This window comes from Mauremys mutica, chromosome 7 (genome assembly GCF_020497125.1).
Source record: "Mauremys mutica isolate MM-2020 ecotype Southern chromosome 7, ASM2049712v1, whole genome shotgun sequence".
Taxonomy (NCBI): Eukaryota; Metazoa; Chordata; order Testudines; family Geoemydidae; genus Mauremys; species Mauremys mutica.
In genome coordinates, this window is record NC_059078.1 from 126,412,214 (window position 1) to 126,433,614 (window position 21,401).

At 47.3% G+C, this 21,401-nt stretch overlaps 1 protein-coding gene across 1 annotated transcript; it reads left to right on the plus strand.

Annotated features, from left to right (window-relative positions):
* Positions 1–1,013: 1,013 nt before the first annotated feature.
* Positions 1,014–11,122, plus strand: TLX1 (T cell leukemia homeobox 1). Its single transcript, XM_045025537.1, has 3 exons — positions 1,014–1,488; positions 4,837–5,038; positions 10,577–11,122. Exons 1-3 carry the CDS (start codon positions 1,014–1,016, stop codon positions 10,797–10,799), a joined length of 900 nt encoding a protein of 299 aa, XP_044881472.1. The 3' UTR covers positions 10,800–11,122.
* The last annotated feature ends 10,279 nt before the right edge of the window (positions 11,123–21,401 follow it).

The window sequence follows — 21,401 nt, forward strand, 5'->3', positions numbered from 1 at the left end:
TGCCAAGAACAAATCAATCTATCTATCTATCTCCTTTGTAAGTCTTCTGCCTAATATTTTATTATGTATTTAGATTTCGACAAATAGCACAGGGTGTGTATATATATATATCTCCTTTGTAAATCCTCTGTGGACTATTTTGTTCTGTATTTCGATTTCTACAAACAACCACAGATTTCTATATGAGAACCTAACTGCCGAATACGGAATTGGCGAGCGGGTGTACACAGGGACAGCGATCCAGGCATGAGATCGCTCAGTTTTACCTATTTCTGCCCCCTCCGCTCCTCAGACTTTGGGAAAAGAAAGGAGCCCCCCCCCGCCCCTTCTCATTGCAACTCCAGCGCCCTTTAAGCTTTCACCGTCTTTGTCTGGGCACGAGGTGCTTTGCACAATGGCAGCCAAATACCTGCGGCTGTTTCACGTGGTGGCGGAAAGGCACGCGTGGCCGTTACCCTCTCCCGGGGCCGGGTGGGAGGAACGAGAAATACACCAGAGGGGGGTGCGGGGGTCTGCGGATGCTTAGAGAAAACGTGAGCCAGTCACTGCACACAGAAAGGGCCGGCAGTTGCAGGCTGCCGCCTTTGCGCTTTAGCTGGGGTGACCTGACTTTATAAGGCTCTGGCTAGCCTGGGTTTTTTGGGCTTGGGAAGAAACTCCTGCTCTCTCTCTCTCTCTTCCCTGACTGTCATTCACTCAGCCGCGCTCAGGATCCAGCCAATGGAGACCCAGGGCCTACAAGCAGCAGGCCTTTTGGTAACATGATTGATGCCCTCGCAGCCAAGCCGGAGTCCAGACGCGCGCTCGCACTCCCCCATTCTCTTCCCATCTCCGCTCTCGCTTTTTTCCAGCCCTTCTTTCCCCACTTCCAGCCTCCTCGGAGGCTTTGGGGAGAAGCGAAGCGAAACCGGAGCGGCGCGCGGTGTAAATCCCGTCCCTGAGCCGGCCCTGGCCTGGAGCAGGGTGGGGGGGACCCACCTTTTTTGTTGTTCAGGGGGATTAGGAGCGGCAGCATGGATCACATAGGAGCTCATCACCTCCACCAGAACCACGCCGAGCCCATCAGCTTTGGAATCGACCAGATCCTCAACAACCCGGACCAAGGCAGCTGCATGATCTCCGGCTCCCGGCTGCAAGACTCCTCCGACTACGGCTTGAGCTGCATCGTCAGCAGCGCGTACAACAGCATGACGGGCAGCTACGGGGCGAACGGCGGCTCGGCCGGGGCTTACCCGGGCGCCTGCAGCATGGCTTCCCTGCCCGGCTCCTACAACGTCAACATGGGGGTGGCCATGAACGGGAACGGCCTGAGCTCGGCGGGGGGCGTGATCCGGGTGCCGGCGCACAGGCCGCTGGCTGGCGGGGCGCACCAGCCCCTCTCCACCGGGATGCCCACCGTGCCCTCGGTGAACCCCATGAACAACCTCACGGGACTCACTTTCCCCTGGATGGAGAGCAACAGGCGATACACGAAAGACAGGTTCACAGGTGAGTCCCGCCCTGGCTCCCAGCGCGCTGCCTGCCTCTCTGGCCGCGCCTGCCGGGGTCCCAAGCACCGCTCTGCCTGGCCCACCGGGGGGGCGACAGCAGGTTCCCTCCCCGCCGCCCTGGCCTCCCCTCGCTGCCCTTTGCATTGGCCTGGGGCTCCTGCCACGGCGTGGTCCAGCGATTCCGGGGTGGTCACCAAGCCCCGGCCCCGCTCTACAGGTTCTGAGCAATGGGCACAAGGAGGCGAAGCCCTACGTAGAATTAGTCCCGGGCCAGCCCCCGAGGCAGACAGTAATGAGGCCGGTGAGGAGAGAAATACCGATAGCAAAGGATGCCCCGCAATCCGTGATCCCGGGGGTGACTCCACCTGGATGGGATTATTCCCCAAGTGCATTTTGGCTATTGGGTGCGAAGATAGCCAAGGGGGAGCGGGGTGTGTAAATGAATCACTCAGCAGTACAGATATGATTGGACTAAGAAAGCAGTTAGGGTCTAATAACAATAAATGAGCCATGGATGCGACATTTAATTCCTTTAAACTCACCCCTAAAATAGTTGCAAAAGTTTTTTTCAGGCTCAGATTTTCAGGGGGGTTTAGCTCGGAAAAGCATCGATTTTTTTTTTGATCCGTAACTTCGCATGGCGGGAGAAAGCTACGCGCGGATTATTTGGAAATGGAGGGTTTAATGGAGGCACGTTGTTGCGGGAAGGACGGTTCCTGTGTCGGCTCTAACAACAGGCGAGCACCGACAGGGAACCGGAGTTCCCTCGTTGAATTATGTCCAGGCTCCAAAAGGAATTTCACGTGTCGCTGATTTTGAACAAGTTTTTGTCCTAGTTTTTCTTCAGCGAGGATTTCGGGTCAATGTAAATTTCCTCGGCCAACCTGTGTTTGTGCAGTTCCCGAGCGAGCCTAGTGCATCCTATACTAATGAACAGACAAGGCGGCTTCCCCCGGCAGGGCCGAGCCATGGATTTAAGGGCCGCTCGTTCGCTTCACTTTCGGATTCAGTTTTTTACCCCCAGCCCAGACCCAAAGCGGCGGGAGGACTGTTCGGGTGGGAACTGGGAAACGAACCCCCCACCAAACTGAGTGTCTTGAAACGGCAGAGAAATTGTAAAATGGGAAAACTCCGTCCCCTTAAAGCGGCTCCTGGTTAATTTATACTTCCCAGAGTGATCAACTGGAGCGATTATTTTTAAATCGAATTTTGATCTGATATCAATTTACTCATATAATTAAAAATACAAACGAACGAAGTTTTTATCTGCCTCCCAGGGGGAATAAGGCTCAATTTAATCATTGTTTCGAGAGCGCTTGGAGATCCTCGGACGAAAGGCGGCCTTAGAAGCGCAGAATGTTTTACCTTTATCACTATTCCACGGGCCAAACTCTCCAGGCCACAAGTGGAATTTTTTCCTGAGTGGGCACCGGGGAATATAATAAACTTGCAGAATTAGGCTGGTTAAAGACAGGTGACTGCGTCTAGAAATGTCAGTGTAGAAACACTGTAGGAAAGGGCTTCCCAGAGACAAAATCCCTCCCGTAATATTATGAGTTGTTATCACTGCTGAGTATTAAACTCGATGCCTTTAAAGACGGGGAATGTCTAACTGTTAGAAACGGGACGGATCATGCCATGTGGGATGCTCTGCACCTTGGGCACTGGACTAACTCTCTGCCATGTGCTCTGAACCCATGTCGCAGATCTGAGTAGTGATGGGGATGGGGGGGGGGGTTAAATGCATGATAGATCCTAATTAGGCAACTATCGCAAAAGGCCGTTTTGCCTTAAATTTACAGCAAATGTTCCCCTCTCCTCCGAGTTTCATCCGCTCTGTGGAAGGAAGGTGCCGTTTAGCTCCAGGACAGACTAGCTGCTCTAAAAGATTTAGGGGCCTATATTTTCCCATTACCTCCCGGCCTGATTGCATTTGTGTCGGAACAGGGAGTGGGGCGCACGTTTCCTGCGCTGCCTCGCAAAGGGACGGTCACAGCGGGAGCTGGGTTCTAATGGCGAGCGAGAGGGGTGCTGCGAGGCCCTGCCGATGGGCAGACGGAGAGACATGTAGACAGAAGACATTTTAGATCGCTCGAATAATAGTATTTTTCTATCTTCTCTGTTGAATGGGCGGGACCCTCGTACCTCACTTCAGTGCGCCAGGCCTGGAGATGTTCTTCCGCAACTAATACAAACAGCTACAATTTAATAAACAGCAAAGCTAATTCCAGGAGCCTCCCCTCGGCTGAATACAGAGGGAAAGGGAGTGGGGGAGTAAACACGCGTCTGTGTTCCGCGGAAGTTGGTGCAGGAGCAGAGTGTAAACTTAATTTTACATCAGGCCGAGGTCGGATATTCAGGTGTAAAGAGAATTCTGTGGGCACGGTCAGTCCTAATCCAGGGGAAATAGATGATCAGTTATGGCAGATACTTTATTAATTGGATTAAACAGCGCGACCAAAAGGATTTCTGAAAACAAAAATATCACCTTCATCTGTACACCATGGACTAAAGCAAAGCCGAGCTGTGGAAATCTGTCAATAGCAGAGAGATGATTCATTCCACAAAGTGTCCCCCTCCCCCCAGCTTTCTTAACCCAGCAGCCCGTGTTTGTATTGCTAATGCCATTAATCGGATGTGTCACATTCAGAGCAATCCGGGAACTTTCTCGCGGGGTGGGGGTGGGGGTAGTTTTCCTCTTTACACGAGGGCTCCTATTTTCGCGGTTTGAGCTGGGGAAAGGGCAGCTTGCTGCCAATAGCAAGACCGCGTTAAAAGACCCCCCCGCTCCCCCAGATCTCAGTAGCGAGCAATCGGAGCGCCGACCCGGCTCCTGGGAAGTCAAGGGATGAGGTGGGGCCTTTCCTGCTCGGTTTGGGCTCTTCCAGCCGCACCAGGCATCGCCCCACTGCGCATTGCTCACATCGGCCGCTCCTGGTTCTTGTCCCATCGCCCGCCCTGCCCCAGAGGGGGAGCCGGGCGGGCCGCGGCGGAAGGGTGGTTTTGGTAGGGTTGTGGGCTGGGGGATGTTGGTGTCTGAGAAGGCCCTGGCAGAGAGGAGGGGGGGTTATTGCTGGGGAAGGTTAGGCCTGGGGAGGGGGTGCTTTGCAGCATGCTGTTAGCAGCTATAGCTCAGGGCAGCATGGGCCCTGGTAACCCCCCTGCCCGCACCCCAGGCCAGGCTCTGCCCACTAGCCTCACCCCCTCTCTCGGTGTCTGTCTCTGCTATGGCTTGTTGGACCCCTCCTGATATTTTGCTGCTTGCTTCTTTGCCCCCCACCCCCACCCCTCGCCCCGTCTCCCACCCCAGTGGCCCTCTCACCCTTCACTGTAACACGCCGTATAGGTCACCCCTACCAGAACCGGACGCCGCCCAAGAAGAAGAAACCCAGGACGTCTTTCACCCGGCTGCAGATCTGCGAGCTGGAGAAGCGGTTCCACCGGCAGAAGTACCTGGCCTCTGCCGAGCGGGCCGCCCTGGCCAAGGCCCTCAAGATGACAGATGCCCAGGTGAAAACCTGGTTCCAGAACAGGCGGACAAAATGGAGGTGAGACGCGAATCCCTCCTCTGGGGCGGGGGCTGGGGGTGGGGGCGCTTTGTCTGGTGGGGGTGTATTGTGTGATTGTGTCTATTGTCTTTGCACGTTGTCTGGGCTTTGCTTCCTTTATGACCTGCACGTTGTCTCGCGTGCGTTGTGTTATTGCGCGTCGGTGTGGTTATTACTGCGCAGGCACAACTCGGGGCTATTTCCCGGGTGTTGATCCGCGTGGGTGTGACAGAGGTTTGCCCCCCTCTGTGGGGTGTGGGGTTGTGTCTCTCCTCGCAGGCCGCTGCCGTTGAAATGGTTTCAGAATCGGAGCCTTTGTCCCGTTGGAAGAAACATCCAGGCCCGTATAAACGTGAAAATAATCAGAGCCTGCGGTTCCGGGCACCGGGACCGGCTGCTTTGCACACGGGACACAGTTGTGTTCAGCAAAGCCGGGTGCTTAGCCCGAGAGAGGGGGAGTTTTGTGATCAGTTGAAACGAGCGCTGATGGGAGGGGTACACACACCCGGAGGTGTCCAGTCACACCCCACAGCCGGAGAGAAGTGTCTACCCTCGGGGGAACTGGTCAGCCTGGATCACTCCGGATCAGTGACCTGGCCACGTGCGGTAGCAGAAGTGAAGTGGAGTGGAGATGCAGGACACAGAACAGGCATTGCGTGTGGAGAAACTTGGTTCAGGAAGCTTTCAGGGGGTGGCTGCGTTAGTCTGTATCAGCAAAAGCAACGAGGAGACCTTGTGGCACCTTACAGACTAACACATTTGTTTGGGCATAAGCTTAAATTTGTTCGTCTCTAAGGTGCCACAAGGACTCCTTGTTGATTTTGGTTCAGGAAGGTGTGTCAGACACCAGTTTTTTCTCTCTCTTTCGGGGGGATCCTTTTGGTTTAGTGCTTTAAAAAGTACATATGGTATTAAATGCAGGAGGCGGGTGTCTCCAAACACCAGCAGTTCTGTCCAACGGACATGTGAAAAAAATACGCCCCTTTCATATATATATTCATGGCCTAGCAACAATCAATGAAACTGTTTGGGAGTGGATTTCTGATGGACTCTCTCTACTCCCCCCAGAGCTAAGGCAATTTATACCAGCTAATGAGCTTCCCCCGAGTCCTTCTCAGGGTAACAGTTCTCTTCCAACTGTCTTAAAACTGGCCTGGTAGTTTTATACAGGGAACAGTAATAATGGAAAACCATTTCCGGAGGAGAAAAACCCGAATGAAATGATGTTTCATTAAAAAAAAACGAGGCTAGCCAACGGGGAGGCAATTTTTACCGTGAAAAGGCATCTTTGGGGTGTATTTTGGGGAGTTGTAAACACTTTGGAGGAGAAGGCCCTGTACAAAATCTAGCATGTCATTGACTCTATGGCCTTTGAGGGTGTTTTTGTTTTATTTTTTCTGTTATGACTATTTGTACTGATCGAAAAGCGCCTGTGCGGACCTACATGGCTCTGTAATTATAAAGGTAGCGTTTTGTGAATTAATTCGGCTCGGGTAAAGGAGCACAAGAAGAAAACCTCTTTTCCTGGGCCATGAGGCAATAGAATAGAATTGTCTCCCGTCAGGGACTCTGCAAAGAGAGGGACTGTTGCCATAAGCCGTTCCCCACGTGTCAGGAGGGTATGAATCGAACTATTCATTTCCCCACCAGCAACCAGAACATTCAGATTAGTAATACGGGATTGTGGATTTCAGTACCGTGCCCTAAGAAGACAGCAATAGGATTTGATGGTTATTTGAAAAGCCCCAGCAGTCCTGAAAGTGCCGGGGAAATGAACTGGGGTAGATCTGGGAGTCTTTGAAGGGACTAGGTACGCTAAAAGCGAGGGGGTTTTAACTTTGAACAAATCCCATTGGGGTTTTGTATTTACACAAAGGCCATTTAAGAAATAAAACCCGCCTCGTTTTCTTTACTTCCCCTCCAGCGAACAGGACCAGCCAAGAAAGGGTGTGACAATAACCATTGTTACAAAGGACGTTTTTATATATCATGGTTTGAAATCTCTAATGGGGAGTTCTGAGTTGTTATTGACTTGATTTTTAAAGGGCTCGAAGGTTATATCCTCAAGTCCTCCGCGAAACAAAACGCACCGTCTGCCTGGGTTTTTAAAAATCGTCTTGTATACATTGGACAAAGCTATTTATAATGCACACTAGATCAGCTCTCATCTAGAATAGGTTGATCTCGATTTGCTTTTAAAAATCGTTCATGCACAATAACGCTGCGCGGTTACAAATCCATTTAAACGTCAGATTTCTGCTAGCGTTAATGGGGAAAATGTCCCAGACAGATAGATGTGAGTTTTCGGGTAAAAACAGACAAATCTAGGAGATTATATATAATGTTTAGCGCGAGAATTGTACACAACCGCTTTTGCTAGGATGTGCCAAAAGGAATTGGAAGACGGATGTTTCAATACACACACGAGGTGTAATTAAGATCATTGAGTCTGAAATAACTCTTCCCGGGTTCCGAGCCCAATGAGTGTAAAGTCATTGATTGTTTGTTGTCCACTGCAGGGGTTAGGATTGAAATGGGTAGACGATGGAATAGCTTTCACTCTCCCTCACACAACCAGCCGCTGGAGAGTGGGATATTCAGTGCAGAGCTGCTAGGGGGTCGTTTCTGCGGCCCCAGAAGGGAAACAGGAAAGAAGTGAATTATAAAAAAAGTTAAATCCAGACTAACATTCTCTGAGCGTGTGAAGCAAACACAATATATAGAAAACCCAAGTCCCCAGGGCGCCACCGCTCTGATTTAACGGCAAATCTACACGTCCTACCATGGGAAGCTATTTACTAGGAGTGGGATCCGAACGGGGACAATCGCCGGAGGTTTAGGTGCACGGACAGTTGTTGCTTACACAGTGTAACCGCCTTAATAACACTTAACTCGACCCCCAGACCCTCCTGCTGGGGACCGCAGAGCGAACTGCGAAGCCAGGGCCAGGCTGGGGTCTGCCCGCGCGGGGAAGGGGCTGCAGGGGAATGAGATCGATGCTTGGTCGGGAGGAGGTTTGCCAGATTTGCCAGAGCGTCGAGGAACAGGGCACAAATCACTGTCGCCGAGTCCTGCTCGGTCACGTTCAGTCCTGAGCCGTTGCAATCAACGGGGGAGCGGATCGGGGCCATACAGTGATATAGGGTCCGAGCCTTAAATCCTCGCACGGGTAAAAACCCCATTATGATCGCGCCCGTGTCCTTTACGACGTTGGGTGCAGATCCTGCTCTCCCTGAAAATCTCCCATCGGAGCAGGATAGGGCAGGGCCCCTGGCTAGACACTTCATATTCGTGCTGGGGGAAGGTCTTCCATAATCCACAGATTTGCAATGAAGGCAATGGGCTGTATTACATGATTGTTACTAATACGTTGCAATATTTAAATAAATGGCCTGGATCCTGGTGTTTTTACACCGTGCGGTATTTATTTCTCCCTGGGTTTGAAAAATGATTTTTTTTTTCGTTTTTGCTGCGAACTGTGTTAACTGAGAATAATGTCCCAGTGTGAAATTAATAATCTGTTACCACTAATTATAAAGGAGACCGCGTTCCCTTTCTCGATGAAGTCAAAACAGTATTAAATATGCATCAAGAGTAAATTTGCTGCGGAAGGAAAACTCGTACATTATTTATGCAATTCTTTCCTTGCCTCTTATTCAGAAAATAATTGGCTGCGTACGTTGAATTTTGTCCTGTTTTAACACGGCGGGTACTGGTGGTGGTGGTTGTTTTGAAGTCGCAGAAGAAGGTTACAGGGCTGTCTCGGATCCCATGAAGCTATGACCTGACAGTTGTCAAGAAATTAGTGCCAGCCAAACTTATTTTGCACCGTGTCTTTAATAAAAATCGGGCCTCAGAACGGCTTTTACCGAGTGAAATCACAGCTACATAATAAATAATGCGGGGTGAATTAAGCAGCTGGGTCAGGGAGGAAATTGAGGAGAGCAGATAAAAATGTATATTTCATGCTCTTTGTAGATGTGAAATATACATGCAGTGACTCTCGTCAGTAACATTCCACTGAATTTGAGCTGAGAATCTGCTTGTTGTCCCTGAACTTTCCACAGCCGGCAGGACTCCAGTTTCCCACCGCTAACCGGCAACTTCTTTTTTTTCCCAACTCTAATGGGTTATGAACTGAAACCTTTCAGGAGATCAATAGCAAAAGAAAACCCAAATAAACAGTAGTTTCATTATAAATTGATTTTTAAAACAATGCATTACAAAGTGTGAAGGATCAGTACAGAGCCAGGAAAATGACAGATAAGGCCATAAATCTGGTAATTACCACCAGAGAAGCAGAGAAATAGCAGAGAGGGAAGGAATTTTTGTTGGCTGATTTTTGACACAGGGTGGACAGGCAGACGAAATGCTTCTGCTTTTCATACCCGGATACCCCCTAAAGGGAGCTATTCTGTACCTCATATGGAAAAAACAAAGGCCTAATATGCCAGAAAAACTTAAGCTGGGTGGTGCATGTTTTCCTGGGGCCTTTGATTCATTCAGATATATATAGTGCTTTCCACGCTGGATACTCCAAAAGGGGCACAGTGCCATGGAAGCAAGCTGCACAATGGGGTGAGAGCTAGTCCTGGTTTCCATTTGACTCAGAGAACTTCCATCTGCCCTGCTTGATTTTCTATGGCTGGCAAGTCCCCGGGGGGAACATACGGAAAAGTAACCGGAAGGACAGTGAGTTGAGCCCATCCACAGACACTGTAACCTGAGAGCCACAGTAGGCCACATGGTTTCCAGGAGCGATCAGACCAACCCTGGTGTTCCACTCTCTGCAGTGTGTACAACTGGAGGGATGGAACAGAACTTGCTGCATGGTTCTATCCTGAGAGCCTCACCTACTGAAGTGAATGGGGTTTTGCCTGAGATAGGAGCTCAGGTTTTGGCCAAAGTTAGTTCAAGGGGCCTCACTGGGCACCCAGGAAAGGGGCTGTGTGTGTGTGTGTGTGTGCTGGGGGGAGTGCTGTGCTAAAAGGGGGCTCCCCGGAGACCAAAGGAATCGGTCACTTCCCTCAAAGCTGTTGCCAATGGAGCTCAGACATTGGGCGAGTGAAGGAAGTCTGCCTTTCCTTGGGACCTCTCGGGAATAATTTCCCAGTCATTTGCAGTAGGCTGAGCACAGTCCTGGAGAACTGGCAACAATCTTGCATTGGCCAGTGGGATGGGGTGGAGGGAGGGAGAGATTTGACTTAATTAGGTCTCTTCCACCTTGGTCTTCTCTGCTTCTTTGGACAGTTCATAGCTTCCTTGATCAGAACATGACCTGCACCCATGGCCAGAAAGGAAGCTTTGGATTTTACTTGGTACTTTCTCTTTCCTTAAGGAGGGTAATGGAAAGACAGTGCTGTCCAGTGGGTAGTGCCCTGGGCTGGGACTCAGGAGACATGTGTACTATCCCCGCTTTGTGGCCTTCCACGATTCTCTCACTGTGTGTCTGTACAGCGCCTGGCACAGTGAGGCCTTGACCATGGCAGCGCAGTTTTACCTTGATATAAATCATTCATGATTATTGTTTTCTCCCAGGCGACAAACTGCAGAGGAGAGGGAGGCCGAGAGACAGCAAGCCAACCGTATCCTCATGCAGCTCCAGCAGGAGGCCTTCCAGAAAAGCATCAATCAGCCCCTCCAGGCCGACCCCATCTGTGTCCACAACTCTTCCCTCTTCGCCCTTCAGAACCTCCAGCCTTGGTCCGACGACTCATCCAAGATCACCAGCGTCACCTCCGTCGCCTCTGCTTGTGAATAGAGCCCACGACCCAGTCGTCCCCCCCCCCCCCACTGCGTTACGAGCCACCCAAGCTCCAGCACAGCGCGAAGCATCCTGCTTCCCAACAGGAAACTACCCTCCCACGCTGTCACCCAAGAGACCCACACTTCCAGAGTCAGCAAATATCCTCTTGGCGGGAAGAAGGGAAAAAAAGAGACCTTCCAATCACCTGCGGGATTATTCAGATAAAAGCGGCATTTCCCTTTTGGTCTTTCGAAAGTCTCCATTACCGGACAATGAACAAAGAGGAGCTCCCTTAATTATTCCCAGAAAATAAAAAAATATGTTAGCCCCATGTCATCCTTTCAGAATCCATGGAGGAAATCTTCCCTGGATTCTGTCTGCAGCCACTGCAGGCCTTTGGTCTTCGTATACGTTTTTTAGCCTGGTCATTTAAAATTAAATAGTTCTCCCTTCCTTGGAATGGAGCTTTGACATTTCTTTAACAACCCCCCCATCGCCTCTGCCTGGGTCATTGGTGCAAAAGACATGCACAGACTGGATTCAACAATTGGACAACACAGCCCAGCTTTATTCTTTCGCCTGGTGATTTCCACTTGCAGAGGAAGTGAATTCCTTGGATTTCACCTAGGAATGTCTCTTCTTCCTTTTAATTATTATATTTTTTCCAATGGGGGAATAAGAGAGGAAACTGACAGACCTTTGAAGATAGTAAACACCATATTGCAAATAATTGTATGAAGATTCCAAACTGTTTCCCTGGATACCACAGACTCTGCATTGATCAACTTATATTTTAATAACTCTTGAGACATCTGTGGCATTCTGCAGAGACAATGCAGTTTCATTCAGTGGATTATTTCGGTATTATTTACGAATGTTGTTCAATATTTTCTTTTCCTTTTTTTTGCTCTAGAAGTCAACTTATATTGGGGGAAAATCTTTCACTTTCAACTGTTTAACTCATTTCTTTAATTGTATTGAGGGAAGGAGACATGCTTAAGTCAAGCACTTCTTATAGCAAACTCCAGGAATATATATATAGATATATATACACAGTATATATTTTTCAGTTACTTATAATCTAAAACAGCACTGCCAATTTAAGCGGCTGGTACAAACAATCAATCAAAAATATTTTCAGTGAGATTTTTTAAAGGCATTCGTTTGTTTGTTTGTTTTAAGTTATGCACTTCTAAGGTGTTTCATGTGTATTCATTTTATAAAGTGCTTGTGTAATTTATGTGGATACAAAAGAATAAAAAAAAAGAGTCCAGGATACTGGACAAATCAGCTAAGGCTCTGCTCTTGTTTTTGTACTGAGTTCCAAGAGGGAATATTACACCAGACGTTGCATGGGAACTGCCTTCAAAATTAAGGTTGAGGTATAAATGGAATTAACATCCCCTTTCCATTTATGTAGAGTCTTCCTGGCTTCAGCACCTAGAGGGGTATGTCATACGTTTTACCCCAAATCCTGCAAACATTTTTAGGTATAAAACCAGCAAAACACTTAGCAGTTTCTTAACTTTAAGCACTTCTTTGGGACTGCTTATGTGCTTAAATTAAGCAGATGCTAAGGATTTTAGTCTGGAGAAGAGAAGACCAAGAGGGGACATAACAGTTTTCAAGTACATAAAAGATTGTTACAAGGAGAAAAAATGTTCTTCTTAACCTCTGAGGATAGGACAAGAAGCAATGGGCTTAAATTGCAGCAAAGTTGGACATTAGGAAAAACTTCCTAACTGTCAGGGTGGTTAAGCACTGGAATAAATTGCCTAGGGAGGTTGTGGAATCTCCGTCATAGGAGATTTTTAAGAGCAGGTTGGACAAACACCTGTCAGGGATGGTCTAGATAATATTTAGTCCTGCCACGAGTGCAGGGACTGGACTAGATGACCTCTCGAAGTCCTTTCCAGTCCTCTGATTCTATGACTTTGCTGAATCAGAATGGGATGACTTGTATGCTTAAAATTAAGCCCGTCTTTAAGTGCTTTGGCCATTCTATAGCTATTAGGGCTTGTTTATAGGGAGAAGTTGACCAGAATCCTTATAGTGCAATTGCTCCCTGTTTGAGAATCCTATTCCTCATGTAGACAAACCCTTGGCAAAAGCAAACTGAAGTCACTGGAAAAAATTCTTTCTGACTTCTGTGGGCTTTGGACTAGGCCGTTAGGGCTTATACCACCTGGAGATGTTGCACTGACTTCATAATGGAACTTATTTCCGCTCGTAAGCATTACTGGCTCAGAGATGTTTGCCGGATCAGGCCCTTAAAAGGCCAGCTTCCAAATTCAGCGAGAGCCTGAGCCAAAGCCTAGTGCCGGCAACAGAAAGACTGTCGTTGGCTGCAGTGAACTTTGTGTCAAGCTCTCAGTGCAGAAAGCATGTAAGAAAAGAGCCCAAGTCTTCCATGAATTTAGAAAGCTGGAAACATCACTTCAGTGCAGTTACAGCAGGGCAAAGCAAAGCAGATTTTTTTTCAACTAATTATGGCAGAGTTGAGACCAAAATTCATGGCACTCAAGGGTTTTTTGGTCCTTAAATCGGACGCATATGCACACAGATGCACACACAGAGAGAAGTAAGTACAAAGAAAACTGATCTTTTTTGCAGATCTGTTTATATCCTACACAACTGTTCACAAACAGCAGCCAGAATAAAAGAGTTTGCATTTCCCCAGACACGTGCCAAAGATTTTTTGTAACTTTGAATTCCTTTCTCTACTCTAAGTGCCTGTTTAAGTGTGGGGAGCTAGAAAGGAAGATGCGAGAATACAGTCTTTGATTACTTACTATTAGCAATAGGGCTAAGATGTGGTTTTGTTTTCAAGTGTCCTTCCAGGGCAAGGCACTGACCAATCAGAATGAGCACACTGCTCACTATTAATATTATGAATATTTTGCTGTTTAGTATTATGACATATCAATTCTTTACAATTTCATACCCAAACAACTATTTTAGAATTGCAAAGTGACTCATTTTATACTTCAAAATATTTCCCAAGAAAGCTACACACCCAAATGTGTGTTTGCTTATATATGTGCATTTAGCAATATTTTATTTTAGAAATGAGAAAATTCTTTACTTTGGTAGCAATCTTTCTGGTTAGAAGAATATAAGCTCAGTATGAAATGAGACTAGCAGTAAAATCAAATACAGAAAACCATCTTACCATTCCTCTTTGTTTCTGAATGATCATTTCTGGAAGGGTCTTCTGTTAAAACATTTTTCTTATTCTTCTTATTAAAATGAGTTTAGCTGCAAAATGGTTTTGATGCCAGCATACAGGCTTCAAATTATTAAAGCAATGTGTACCTAAACATTAAAAAAATTGCCTGAAATGTGATGGAATTAAAATGATAAGGAATGACATGAAATAATGAGATATAATTATATCTATTTTGTATACTGACATTACCTCAAATTTATCCAGGGGCTATTACATAATGCTGAAAGCTGATTTGATTTTTCATATTGTACCTATTTGGGCTCAGGAATAAAATCACCCTAGGACACATGGAAAGTTGTTTTTCACTTCCATTTACCTTAAATCCCTGCAAGTCCCAGGTGCGAAACCTCTCTGAGTTCAAAATGGATTTCCATTGTTTGTCTGCCAGTAGCTAGGACAAGGAAACTAAGGTGCAACAAGCATTGGCAGAAGGGGGAAAAATCCAAACAAATCTAGCATGAACTATGCAGTTGGATTTGTGTGCAGTGACGCAAGATCTTGAGCACCAAGGCACCCTGTCAGGAAGCAGGGCACAAACCCCAAATTGGCTGAGAGGGCTATACTTGGATCTCACCAACCAAATATCAGGTGTAAACTCCCCACTCACAACAACAGCCTATCCCAGAGTTACAGACAGTCCCCTTGGGTACTCCGATCTGTTTTGCCACACAGGTGAGCCTGCCTTTGTGCTAGATGGTTCCTTACACCAAAATTCACAACAATATTCAGGTTACTCCCAGTCCCAAAGGACCTGTCATTTACCCCAGGTCAATTGAGATCTCACACCAAAGACAATGCTCGTAGCCAATCCACTAGTAAACTATATACAGATTTACTAACTAGGAAAAGGAAATCAGAGAATTCTTTACAAGGTTAAAACAGGTGAACATACACATGCAAATGAGTTCCAATCTTAAGTTTAAAAAAGAAATAGAAGCTTCTAGAATAAGATCTAGATGACTTTTAGGGCTAACCCAGGCTGAGCACTGTGGATCTCTTGCTCATGCCTAGAAAACTTTGCTTCTTAGGGTATGTCTACACTACCTGCCGAATTGGCAGGCAGCGATCGATCCAGTGGGGGTTGATTAGTCGCGTCTAGTCTAGACATGATAAATCGACCCCCGAGCGCTCTCACGTTGACTCCTGTACTCCACCGCCAGGAGAGGCGCAGGCAGAGTCAACGGGGGAGCGGCAGCAGTTGACTCACCGCGGTGAGGACACGGGTGAGTAGGTCCAAGAACGTTGACTTCAGCTACGTTATTCATGTAGCTGAAGTTGCGTAACTTAGATTGATCCCCCACCCAGTGTAGACCAGGCCATAGAGTCCAAGCAGCACAGAGATCCAGTTCTTTCTAGTTAGGGGTTTTTATCTGCCTCCTTCCTTGGGCTCTGAGCTGCAAATTCAGCTGCTGGGAGGAATCCACATGAATGACTCAACTCCACAAAACAATCATCTTTCGTCCTCTTTAATGTCTCTCAATAGTCTGTCTAGTGTTGATGGAGCTTCCCTGTGGGGCAGGACGTAACCCCTTCGGCTGGAGCTCAGCACTTCACACGAGTTAATGTCTCTCTCCTGTCTGGTGATTTACAGAGTCACAGAGCCTCACAATACAACCACTCAAATATTACTTTACAGTAAGGGATACAGATGCTACGCCTGAGATTAATGCCGGCAGCCACTCACAAGCAGCCCATAAAGTCTAAAGACACTCTTATAACGCTAATACCTGTTTCAACAATACTAACAGCCAGGTGAGCCAGACTGCTTCCAGCTCGGTGTGTGTCAGTGGTCCCTTGAAACATGGTGACGGTGGCGTGGCCTGGCGGCGTCACAGTGTAGATATTAAATATCTGCGCAGTTCTGAAAAAGAGAGAGCCTAGCTGATGCTGTCTGCGTTTGTCTTGCCTTTTAGCCCAATTCAGCTCGGTAATTAATACATGCCTAACTTTGGGCTTGATGCCCCAAGGGGACTGAGAACTCTGGTTCCGGTCTGGCAAAGCAGTTAAGCACGTGCGTAGTCCTATTGATTTCCCTGGTACCACTCCTGTATTTAAGATTAAGCAGATACATAGGTGCTTTGCTGGCTCCAGGCCAGAGTGCTCCACCCCGGGCAGGATCGCGCCTTGAAGCCCAGGAGTTTTTTTGTTCTTAAAGTCAGGCACTTGCTCAAGCACCTTGCTGAAGTGATGCCTTGTTGGCTAAGCTTGAGTGAAATATCAGCTTAATCCCTGCTACGTCCTGGGCTGATACATTGGACCTTAGTAGTATTAGTCCAGCTATTAATGTAAACCCCAGGGAAGGAGAAGAACTATTTCAGCTAAAGAACAATATTGGCACAAGGGCAAATGGAGCTCAGCCAGGCATGAATGCATCTAGCTGGAACTGAGACGAAAGGTTCTAACCATCAGAGGGGGGTAGGTCCTTGAACAAGTCTCCCAGTCGGAGCAGCACAGGGCAAACAACCTCACTGGTTTTAAGGTGGATCTCGATGCATTTATAAAGGGTTGCATGTGATAGCAGGGAAATGGACTGGATGACCCACCAGGTCCCGCTCCTGTCCTATGGCCCTATATACGGTAGCACCTACAAAGTCACCTGTACCTCTTATTTCTCCCAGGAAGGGACTGACCGGCACAGGTGTTCTCTCTATATGATTACTATTACACACACAGGCTGTGCCTGCACACAACAATGCATGGGAGTAGTTCTATTGAACTCAACGGGGCTATTAGCATTTATTTGCATTTTGGTGGCATCTAGAGGGTACTGGTGCCCCGTCGTGTTCGGGGCAGCACATGCTCAAAACAAAAGTACAGTCCCTGCTCCGAAGAGTCTAATACCTAAGGTCGCTATTCAGCAAGATTTCAGTGGGAGCACTTATGTTCGTACCGGCAGGCCCATGCTTAAGTCCCTGGTTGAGTCAGTGCCTAATTATGTACTGAGGCTGGTACAAAATTTTCCGTGAAAAGATTTTCTCAGTGAAGAATGGTGTGTTGACAAAATAAAAGTTGTAGCAAAAAAAAGAAAGAAAGAAATTGAGTTTAATTGAAAACCAGTAACCCTGATCATTTTTGGCTTCCCAGCCACCCCCTGAAAACATTTTTTTTCCGTCTAAAAATGAACATTTTCAGCCAAACTCCCAAATGTGTTGAAGAAAATGACAAAAATGTCCATTTTCACTGAAATTTTTCATGGTGGGAAAATAAAAGATTTCCTGGCTTACTTTCTTCTACAAAAACAACCAGGAGTCCAGATAAGAGGTGAGTTTTTTAATCCATGAAAGCTTGTGCCCAAATAAATCTAGGTTTCAGAGCAGCAGCCGTGTTAGTCTGTATCCGCAAAAAGAACAGGAGTACTTGTGGCACCTTAAATTGGTTAGTCTCTAAGGTGCCACAAGTACTCCTGTGCTTTTCCCAAATGAATCTGTTAGTCTTTAAGATGCCACCAGACTCCTCGTTGTTTTTGTGGATACGGACTAACACTGCTGCCCCTCGGATACTTTCTTCTACAAAGCCCCTCAAGTGCATACATGTTTGCGGGCTGGGCTACAGAATGGAACTCTTTTTTTGTGGACATGGAAACTGCTAAAGAGTTGAAAAAATATTTCCCATGTGCTTCATTTTGTGCAAAAATAATCTGTCCAATGCAACCTGAAACTCAGTGTCCGTTACTGAGCTTTCAGCCTCTTTTGAGTAAACAATTAAATGATCGGAAACAAATGGAGTGGCTCTGTCTGGCAACCTTTAAATAGTTTTGGATTTTTCAGCTGTGGCAGGTAAGACTTGAGACATCTTGCTTTCCCGGTTCCTTCAAGGAATGTATCAATCCTTTGTCACTGGAATAGGTTGTGGTTGTCCGTCTGTCTGTCTCTCATAGGCAGCTGCCTACTAAAAATAACAAATCAAGGATTCACAGAAGAAAAAATCAATATTTGTCTTTTGAAACTAGACAGGGGGAAATTAACGTAAAGGGACTGCCCTCATGAACCATCAAAACATAGGAAGAGGCAAAATTTGCTAACGATTCTGTGATTTCCTCATGTTGAGACGTTAGAGAATCATTTCATTGTCAAATATCACTGCTTGTGGCTCATTTTGAATGCATGTTTTGACTTAGTTACACGTTTCATTTAACAGATGGACTAAACTTCCCTGTTGGCTTCCAGAAAACACAGCAGCCTGCGGAATAGTAGCACCCAGGGTTTGTTCTAAAACCCACGGCAGCAGGGGGTCTTGGAACCTGGGGGCTGCACTCCACAGGCTTCAGAGCCCGAGCTCCAGCCCACACCAGGACACCTACACTGCTGCTTAGAACACCAGAGCGTGAGCTCAAGTCTGTAGACCCGGGATCTGAGACTTGCTACCATGGGTTTTAAAATGCCCTGTAGACATAGGCCTTAAGTGAGATTGGAGCCCCATTGTGCTAGATGCTGTACAAATACATAAGACGTTTACAGTCTAAGTAGGCAAAGTGTAGGTGGGGAAACTGAGGCATAGGAAGGGGAAGTGACTTACCCAAGGTCACGCAGCAGGCCAGTGGCAGAACCCAGGTCTCTTGACTCCCAGTCTTGTGCTGTAGCTTCTTTTTTTATGGGGCTAGATTCTGACCACAGTTAGACTGGAGTAACGTCACTGATTTCAACAGAGTCCCTTCAGACTCACACCCAGGTACCTGAGATCAGAATCTGACCCATAATATCTTCTCCCTCTCCAGCCTTGTCCACTTTCAGACTACTGGCAATTGACCCATTGTCCTAGCACTCACGGTAGAGTGTGCCCTCCCCAGCCAGGCTGTTCCACCGCTGGGAAGCAGTGACTTCTGGGAGCCCAGAGGAATGGTGGGGAAAGAAGTCACATTCCCATCATGCTTAGGAAACTCCCATTCCTTGGAGCCAGAGTACGGTTTCTAGCAATGGAAAGTGAATGCTTGCTCAGATAGAGAGGTTTCCAGGGCAGCGCTGAAAAGCAGTGATGAGGCGCTGGAAGGAGCTGGTAGAGGGTGTTTTGTCAGTATCTCTGCAGAACAAGAGACTGAGACCACCGGCTCCCAGAGGTCATCACTGGACAATCATGCACTCATCACCACCTGGGAAAGATGGCGGCGTGAAGCACGTGGGGATGATCTTCAAGCAGTTAATGCTTTTGGGTCTGGGCCGCGCTCAGTGGTGAGCATGAGTTGTTCTTGAGGCTGGAGATGAGAAGCAGTGGCTGCATAACTTCAAGGGGAAGGAGGAGATGGTGTAGAGGCGCTAGCCCTGAGGTTATCAGGCCAGACCAGGAGGCTGAGAGATCTCCTGTCTCAGAACTGGTGGATAGTCACCAGTTTGGGGCTGGGAAGCCCACAGTGCCTGCTGTCATGGTGGAGGTGCTCTTTCAGGAACCACGGTCTTCTGGCTATGACCTCAAACTCAGGACAGCTGTCCTCAATTCTTGGCTCTGCCACAGACTTTCTGGGTAGCCTTGGGCAAGTCACTTAATCACTCGGTGCCTCAGTTTCCAATCTGTAAAATGGGGCTAATAATCTTTCCTTTCTGCCACCTTTTGTCTACGTTGTCTATGTACATTACAAGCTCTTTCGGGCAGTGAGCTTCTCTTCCTATGTGTTTGGACAGCACCTTGCACAGTGGGACCCTGACTCATCAGGGCTGCTAGGTGCTATTAATAATATGATTAAATGGATACATCTTTCCTAGCCATAGGCCTGAGAAGGGATGAATGGCCTGGGTGAAAGCTGCGAGGGAGCTCAGGAGAAAGGGGCCATCCTAAACACCTATTGCCCGATGCCAGTGTGTCGAGTGGATGGGGGAGGAGTCAGAGTTGCAGTCAGTTTTTCGGGTGCCTTTAATCTCTCAGGAAATGACAGCTGGAAATGTCTGTCCTCAGTTTGCATCATTCCCAATCGCTGGCCGCGTCCTTTCTTTGGCCTCTTGGGCATTGCTCATTTCAGCCCCAAAGTTACTTACATCCCCTGCAAAATTTGCGCCCCCCGCCTCACTTTTATCACAGAAAATTATGTACAGCAGAAATAAGGAAGCACGAAACTGACCTGGCCGAAGGAGTTGTTTCCAGGAAATGGAGGAATCCCACAACCTTTTAAGTTTCCTAAATGAATAATTTGTTGTGGCTCTCTTTGTCACACACTGGGGCGTAGGCAGTTCAGAAGTTTGCTTAGGATGGTGCCCAGTTCTCTCCCATTATCTGCATTTTAGCTAAAAATGCACAAGGGGCATTTTCCATTTATAACAAAGGTATGTAGGCCCAGATCCTCAAAGGTATCCAGGTGCCTAACTCCCATTGGCCTAAACACCTTTGAGGATGAGGGCCCTGGGAATCTTTCATCTGTGACCTACATATTCCACCCCCCGACACATTCTATGTCTCTTATTTAAAAGAATGCAGAGTCTCATGTAAATAGGCTGGATGCATGGACAACATACCCCCACCTCCTCAGCTAGTGTGAGTCAGCCTGGCTCCATCAACCGCAGTGGTGCCACACGGATTGACACTTGTAAAATGATGTAACCTATCTCTTAAATCAGCTTCTGTACCAGATGACTGGAGGATAGCTAATGGGATGCTGATTTTTAAAAAAGGCTCCAGAGGTGATCCTGGCGATTACAGGCCAGTAAACCTAACTTCAGTAGCAGACAAATTGTTTGAAACTACAGTAAAGAACAGAATTATCAGACACATAGATGAACACAATTTGTTGGGGAAGGATCAATACTGCTTTTGTCAAGGAAAATTGTGCCTCACCAATCTATTAGAATTCTTTGAGAGGGTCAACAGATGTGGACAAAGGTGATCCAGTGGATATAGTGTACTTGGACATTCAGAAAGCCTTTGACAAGGTCCCTCATCAAAGGTTCTTAAGCAAACTAAGCAATCTGGACAAGATGGAAGGTTCTCTCATGGATTAGTACCTGGTTAAAAGACAGGAAACAAAGGGTAGGAATAAACAGTCAAATTTCAGAATAAAGAGAATAGTGACTAGTGGGGTCCCCCAGGGATCTGTACTGGGACCTGTGCTGTTTAACATATTCATAAATGACCTGGAAAAAGGGGTAAATGGGTGGCAATGTTTGTGGATGATACAAAATTATTCAAGACAGTTAAGTCCAAAGCAGACTGCAAAGAGTTGCAAAGGGATCATACAAAACTGGGTGACTGGGCAACAAAATGGCAGGTGAAATTCAATGCTGATAAATGCAAAGTAACGCACATTGGGAAACACAATCCCAACTACACTTACAAAATGATGGGGCCTAACGTAGCTGTTACCACTCAAGAGAGAGACCTTGGAGTCACTGTGGATAGTGCTCTGAAAACAGCCACTCAGTGTGTAGCGGCCGTCAAAAAAGCGAACAGAATGTTAGGAACCACCGGGA